This window comes from Sinocyclocheilus rhinocerous, unplaced genomic scaffold (assembly GCF_001515625.1).
Source record: "Sinocyclocheilus rhinocerous isolate Xijiao unplaced genomic scaffold, SAMN03320098_v1.1 scaffold182, whole genome shotgun sequence".
Lineage (NCBI taxonomy): Eukaryota > Metazoa > Chordata > Actinopteri > Cypriniformes > Cyprinidae > Sinocyclocheilus > Sinocyclocheilus rhinocerous.
Genome location: NW_015655576.1, coordinates 819,530 through 827,224, shown reverse-complemented (window position 1 = coordinate 827,224; position 7,695 = coordinate 819,530). Strand labels below are relative to the sequence as shown.

General features: G+C 37.9%; 2 protein-coding genes across 7 annotated transcripts in view; both read right to left on the bottom strand.

Annotated features, from left to right (window-relative positions):
- Window positions 1-641, bottom strand: part of LOC107718576 (nucleoside diphosphate kinase A-like) — a 15,561-nt gene extending 14,920 nt beyond the window's left edge. For 5 of the 6 annotated variants that reach the window (XM_016525714.1, XM_016525712.1, XM_016525716.1 and 2 more), the window contains exon 1: window positions 381-624. In XM_016525714.1, the coding sequence (XP_016381200.1) occupies window positions 381-609 (229 nt within the window). In that variant the 5' untranslated portion in view covers window positions 610-624. Of the gene's footprint in view, window positions 1-380 lie in introns of all 6 variants that reach the window. The other variant, XM_016525715.1, reaches the window with a different exon arrangement.
- A 6,668-nt stretch (window positions 642-7,309) lies between these two features.
- The window catches only part of LOC107718574 (exportin-6-like), a 22,349-nt gene continuing 21,963 nt past the window's right edge, over window positions 7,310-7,695 (bottom strand). The window contains exon 25 of the mRNA XM_016525696.1: window positions 7,310-7,377. Coding sequence (XP_016381182.1) covers window positions 7,329-7,377 — 49 coding nt within the window. The 3' untranslated portion in view covers window positions 7,310-7,328. The remainder of the gene's footprint in view (window positions 7,378-7,695) is intronic.

The following is a 7,695-nucleotide window of genomic DNA, read 5'->3' as shown; positions in this document are numbered from 1 at the left end:
AAAAAAAAAAAAAAAAAAAAAAACTTATAGGCTACAAACGTCCAACAAAAACGTTCCATAAATAATGACGTTTTGAGAACGGTAGGCTACTAAAGACAAGATAACATTGAACGAACGTTCTATTAACGTTAGGCTACTGGAAGTTTGTTCACAACTTTGCCAGAACGTCAGCCAAATCTCTAGCTGGGACGGTATTTCCCATGGTAGGTAAATGTCGAAGAACATGATATTGTGTGCCTCTAGTTAACCCTGACGCAAACCTTCGCCTTAAAGAAAGCTTCTTGTATTATTGTTATTATTTTGCTATTATTATTAAATGTTTCTTCACCAGCTATGTCCTGTTCTGCGAAGGAAACACAGAGAGATGGATGCAGGCAAACCTGTGTCACTGCTGAGGCTGCGCGCGTGTTCATGTCCCAAAATGCGCGTGGAACTCCGTGTGGTCGCTCGCGCTACGTGGACGCACAGAGCAAATCTCGCTGCCATCATTTTTCCCCCCAGGTCAAATGCGTCCCAAAACTTCACCGAGTAGCGCTTTAACAACTCCAAAACTTCTGAGCGCTGCGGTGGTTTTAACCCCCGGACCGTTACACGCGCATATGCGGTCATTCACCTGACAGGTCAAAGTCAAGCGTCCAATCACAGTGTGTTCAGCTGAGGCGTGCATGCGTGCGTGTATCAGGGGGAAAAGAGACCCGCAAATTATAGTGAGATACCGGTCATCACGTGTACAAAAATACCTCTTAATTAACACCATTTCCTGTTTGGAGAGCCACGAAAGATACACGCACAACCGAAAAGGCCAGCTAAAGAAAACCGGAGCGTTTATGGAACTAAATGAACACTTTGTTCTATAGATTAATTATTTTGTTATGTAACGTTTCAAAGAACCTACATACAGATTTTGTCAGACTCTAGGGGACATTTGAGCTATTTGTCCTAAAAGTGAAGTTAGGTCGAAGGACAAACACACATGAATCGATGGTTGGCAGAGAGACAGAACAATAAATGTTAATCTTTGGAGGAGAACAAACACAAGCAAAACGGACTACTTTTGATCACTTCAAACAGACGATTCCAATCTCATTAACTGATCACTGATAGTAGGAAATGGTGTTTACTTCGGCCTTGATCACTGATAATGTGAGTCAGACAACAGAGGAAGGGTATTAAAATGATTAAGATGGTATTATAAAAAGAATTTAGCATAAAATTATGTGATAAACATGAAATTCAATCCAACTGACAGATTTTCCTTCAGTAAACTTAAAGGGATGAATGATTATGATGTTGCTAAAAAGAACATTATTTTGTGTATTTGGTGTAATGAAATGTGTTTATGCGGTTTAAGGTTAAAAAAAAAACACATTATTTTCTACATACTGTACATTATTGTTGTAAACAGTCCTCCATAAAATGTGCTGCACACATCTGAATATTTGGGTTGAACTGTTCAGGAACAGTGTTGTAAATACAACTTAACCACTGATTTCTAGTCGTGTCCTCTTTTGGAAGACCAAACAAAGTAGTTTAGCTTTCACAACGAAACAAAGCGTCACACGCGGCAGCGGCCTAGAGTGAGCGGAGGCCGGCAGCTAGAGTGAGGAATGGCTGGCGGGCTGAGTGAGAGGAGGCCGGTGAGCTTGAGAACGGCTGGGGGCGTGTTAGAACGAGCCGTTTTAGGTAGGCGTGGTTGACTCTTAAGTTTTATAAAGAATATCTCTTTGGATTTGAGACTTTAGTCTTTGCAACTTTACAGATCTTCTTTATGCACCAAGAGCTTGTAACACTTCAAAGAGAAAAGAAAATTTTAAATCGCATCATATTACCCCTTTAAACCCACCATCAGGGACGTGATGGAATCATTCACCACTAGAGGGCGCGGTGATCAAAACATTTAATACAGCATATTATTCACACAACAAACCAATGCATTTACAAGCGGCACAACATTTACAGTAGGCTACAGCAGTCTAAAATGCACTTTATTGGTCAATCAATTAATCTAATAGAACTTCAACGAATTACATTTTTTGGTTTAGGGTTTTTGTGATAGAGGTTACATTTTAAACAATATCAAGAATGATTTCGGTGTAAATTCCAGAAACAACAGGAAAAGTCTGAAAGATTCGCCTCAACCTGCCTCCACATGAAGCTTACGTCAACAGATCCCCAGTGACGTAACACTGGAATGACAAGTTGAATAGAAGGTTTGCCGGGAACGCTTTACAATGAGGCTTAAGAGTGTGTGTGTGTGTGTGTGTGTGTGTGTGTGTTGTGACAAATCTGTTTTTTGCTTTGTCATTATGGTGGATGGAGTGTACATTGATGTGGGAAAAAACTGAAGGGGTACGATTACTTTCACAAATATATATATATACTGTATATCTCTTAAGCCAGTTATTTCTATCTTTTGCAGTAGTGTGTCAGTAGGAAATATCAGTTTACATTTCCAAACATTCCTTTTGCCAATAATTGTAATAATCAAGTGAGATCTTTGAAAGCACAATGATGACCTCACCTAGTTTGTCTAAGATTACATGAAGAAACAGAAAAAACGGAGACAGGCTAAATCCAGAAGAACTGTGGCAATGTCTCCAAGAAACCTGAAGAAACCTATACCTGCAAAGCTACCTGAAAAACTATGTGCAAGTGTACCTAGGACAAAAGCTGTTTTAAACGCAAAGGGTGGGGTCACACCAAATGTTGATGTAGGTTTCTTGGAGCATCTTGGAGACATGGCCATTTTTGATTCTGTCTGCCTCACTTTTTTCTGTTTCTTCATGTAATCCCAGACGGACTGGATGGTTGATGTAGGTTTCTTGGAGCATCTTGGAGACATGGCCATTTTTGATTCTGTCTGCCTCACTTTTTTCTGTTTCTTCATGTAATCCCAGACGGACTGGATGATGGTGAGATCAGACCTCTGTGTGCAGCACTGGCTGCTGTCAGACTCCTTGTGCAAACAAAAATCTCACTGGATTATTACAATTAATGGCAAAAGGAAAAAAGTAAACTCCCAAAATGTACACAACTTAAAAACAAAATCACATAATATATGACAATGTTGTTGCAGAATAAGAATATGTGAATAACTCAATTTTGATATATATATATATATGTATGTATGTATGTATATATATACTCCTGGGCCAAGCCCCCAAAAAAAGTTTCTTTTAATGGTGCAAATTCTAACCACAAATCACTGGTCAGGAAAGAATTGCACAAAGTAGCCTAACTTGGTACAGGATAGCCTTTCTGTTTGTTTTCTCTAAATGTTTAAGCAGAGTGGGTAAATTTACAGACAGCTTTTTACAGAAAGAACAGTCAATGTTGTTCCACTCAATACTGATGACTTCAGACAGTTCATGAGTACACATGAACCCAAATGCTCAAAATAATTAATTGGTTTGAGCAGGGCAAACTTAAATTAGTTCACTCAATTAACTTTACTTTTTTGAGTATTTAGAACTTTTGAGTTCATTAAACTGACAGATTTAAAGTAATTTCATGGTGAAGAGTGGAGCTTGGTTTGACAACAGATATATGGTCAATGCTTTGTGTCGTTTTACTAATTCAGCGATCAACTGAATTAGTAATGAAGATTAATGATAAATTGAAGTTAAATGTATGAGAAATATTTCAGGTTACGAGCAGTCATGGTTAATGTGAATACTCTTTATTGGGGTTAAAACTGGACTCTGACCAGGCCAAACATGAGCCTGATGAACTTGTTCTCAAGCCATGTCTTTGCAGTGTGGGCAGGCGGCAGGGAGCACTGTCTTGTTGAGGGGGAAAAAACATCTAATTGTTCCTTTTGATAACTTTTCAGTTGTGGGAAGCAGGCCATTCTGCAATATTCTCTTATACTCCAAAGCATCGATTGACTTTTCACAGTGAAGCAGCTTACCAGTACCTGAAAAGACGCCTCACATCACGACACTTCTCACTCCTCACACATCTTCCTCCATCCTTCACTGTGGTAGAGATGCATTCATTATAGTGTTTCTCATCAGATCTGCAAAGACACCACTCTGAAGCAACGGCATGCAATTCATGTTTTACCATGATTCATCACTCCACATCACTCTGCTGAACTTCCCATATTCTGCCAACATCTTCATTCTGTCTTTGATGTTTTTTTCTGAGATAATGGCTTTTTAAGGAGTGCATTTGCTTATTCTTGCAAATTTCCTAATTTCTCAGTCATTTGTGGTTAAGACCATTAAAAGCGTTTTTCTACTTTAATATACATTCGATTTTAATTTATTTCTGTGCTGCAAAGCTGAATTTTCAGCATCATTACTCCAGTCTTCAGTGTCACATGATCCTTCAGAAATCACTCTAATATGCTGATTTATTATCAATGCTGGAAACTGTTGTGCTGTTTAAATTTTTTTTTTTGAACCTGTGATATTTTTTCAGGATTCTTTGATGAATAAAAAGTTAAGAGCATTTATTTAAAATAGAAATCTTTTCTAACAATATACCCTACCTTTCAAAAGTTTGGGGTCAGTAAATTGTCTTTTATTTACTTTTTTGAAAGAAATTAAAACTTATTCAGCAAGGATGTGTTAAATTGTTAAGACGTGATAGCAAAGCTTTATATTGTTAGAAAAGATTTATATTTTGAATAAATGCTGTTCTTTTACTAAATAAAATGTTAGTAAAGTGTACAACACCTTAACAGTTACCTAGCAGACCTCAGAGGACCATTAGCGGTATCTTGTATCTTCATTCGGTTGAAGGGCAGTTAGCGGTGAAAATGGTTACCATAGTTACCAATCTACCTTTTACTGAATTTATTTTCTGAGAAGGCAACACTGAAAGTCTGGTCAACTGCCAGCTCATCCGTCATTTGCTCTAACACGGTTAAAAAAAAATACCTGAATAACATTACAACCCTGATAGCACATGTACATCACTAAGATGTCGATTTGACGTCTGCATGATGTATTTTCTTAGTGTTTGCTCATCTGCAATAAATCTATAGGACGTTTCCTATCAGATGTCAAATAGACGTTACAAAAAATGTCTTTGTAAAACTGTATATAAAAACGTATGTAAAACTGACATCTTAAAGACGTTACCTTGCTGTTGCTCTTCCTTGCGGTTTGAAAAAAAATGTTAGTAAAGTGTACAAAACCTTAACAGCCTAGCAGACCTCAGAGGACCATTAGCGGTATATTGTATCTTCATTCAGTTGAACGGCAGTTACTAGCGGTGAAAATGGTTACCATAGTTACCAATAAACCGCAGAAATAATGCCGTTCATCTGTATTAAATCATTATTTTGACAATGAAATTAATATACTGTATACAAATACAATACTTACAGTAAAACCCCTTTGAGAACCTGCACCATTTAACCAGGACTTCATGGAAAATACAAAAAAATTACAACCATATAACGAGCATATTTCATAATTATATATATAAATGCACATATTTAAAAAAATATATATAAAACATACAAGTAACAAAAAGAAAGACAAAGAATGCATTTCATTATAAAACTTTATTGAAGGATTGTTTGTCCTGGATCAGGATGGAATGATATGAAAAAGATGTGAGAGTTCGTCTCCGTGGAAATAAGGAGGGCAATAAAACCAGACAATTTAAGAGAAAGAAAAATTCAGTGCTCCACGTCGCACCCGTTCACTTTAAAACCATAAAGAACTCCAGCAACGCTTCACTCAACAACAGCCCATACAGAAAACCACATGAAACGGTCTTGAGATGTGTTCGTTCAACTCCACAACATCTGTTCACTTCAACAAAATAAGTGCGCTTTCAGTTACACCAGTCCTTTTAAAACAACAAGCAATTGGGAAAGCACTGCTCCGACTCCCACGAACGCAACGGTGGATCCCGAACCGCAGCGCTTTTTGAATCGCATCAGCTGATTTTGGACGAGCTTCTCGACAGCAGCTGTAGAACCTCCGCTTTGGCCTCTTGATCATTGGCAAACGTGTAAAATCTAGCTGAAATAACATAAAAGAAGCTGACGAACGAAGCCCTGCAGCTCTCAGAACACGCCGCCGCTGAGATCTCAGGCTGGCCCCTGGCGAAAGGTGACACATGACCACTGAAGCAGTGATCCGCGTCCGTAGGGACGGGCCGTGGTTTGGCTGCGCGGCAGGTGTGATGTGCTGCTATAATTTCAAGGTTCCCGGCGGAAGGCTTCCATTGAAGTAAAGGCGTTTTGGGTTGGCATGCTACAGAAAGGGACCTGTCACATTGCTCCTCACAGCTCTCAGCCGCAGTGGTAACAGGGCATCTGAACGAGAGAGCAAGAAAGGAGGAGAGAAGGAGACTTTAACTTTGTTTATCCCTCCAAAATTGAACGATTAGGTCGTTTTGTGTCCCACAGGAGTGCGGAAGACTGATTTCGGCTGCTTTTAAGTTATTAGAGCTCACTGAAACTACTGTTTCATCTGTAGGTTGGCACCATGAGTGCTGAAACTGTGAAAGACTACGACTACTCGGAATGGTACGAAAATGCAGTGCCAACCAAACCTCCTGTCGAGTAAGTACTCTTCATTTGTGTTTATGAATGTGTTTCTTTATGGTAAATTTAAAAATGTAATCAAAACTTTGTTGTGATTCATTACAAGTGGGGGGGGAAAAGAATGACAACATTTCACTTAGATCTGTAATATATTTTTGCATTATTTTCATGATATCTGCTATATATAGTTAAATGTACTATTTTGTTTTTAGAATTAATTTGATAGTTAATTATATTTAAATGTTTAAGCTTAATCTTACAATATATATATACACACACACACACACATGTATTTTATATGTATATAATAAATGAATACTTTATTCAGCAAGAACATTAAAAAGAAAAAAAAAAAGTGACGTTTAAGACATTTATCATTTATTATATATATATATATAAACAAACAAACAAACAAACAAACATATTCAGTATATACAGCATTTCCTAAAACAGCCTTAATTTTCTTGGTGCAAATTATAATCTATTTAAATTTTTCAGCCCAAACTGATGTGTGATTAACGACATTTACGATTCATTAGATTAATTAATCGGCACATTGTGTAATTAGATTAAAAAAAATTAAAATCGCTTGACAGCCCTAAAATACACACACATTTACTAACATATTCAGTTTAAAACAAGGTTTCCTAAAACAGCCTTAATTTTCTTGGTGCAATTATAATCTCAATTTTTTTTCCCTTTTAATTTTTTCATTAAAAATATTTCTGTCAAAAAAGCCAGAGTATGTTCCAAGGCTTCACATTTGTAAAAACAACACAATTTCCTGATGTAATTAGCGCTTCAGGTATTAATGGCATCAGTCATGTTCACTCACCCTCTCTGGCGTGAAGTTTCGGGCAAGCGTTGTGCGTTGGTGTGGGGCCGTGGTTTGGCTGCGCGGCAGGTGTGATGTGCTGCTATAATTTCAAGGTTCCCGGCGGAAGGCTTCCATTGCACAGTCTGTAGAAGCGCAGGTCGTTCACGATACGATACACTCCCTGAGAAAATGATGGCAGGTCCTGCGAAATGTGGAAGACACAGAAACAAGATGTGACTTGCATGTTAAAACATGAAAACGGTTCACAAACCAATGACATCATCCAAACTGGATGAAGGGGACGAGTCTGTGTACAGGTGAATCTGACAAAAAAACTGGCAAGTAAACATCCTGGTCATATTTTGCT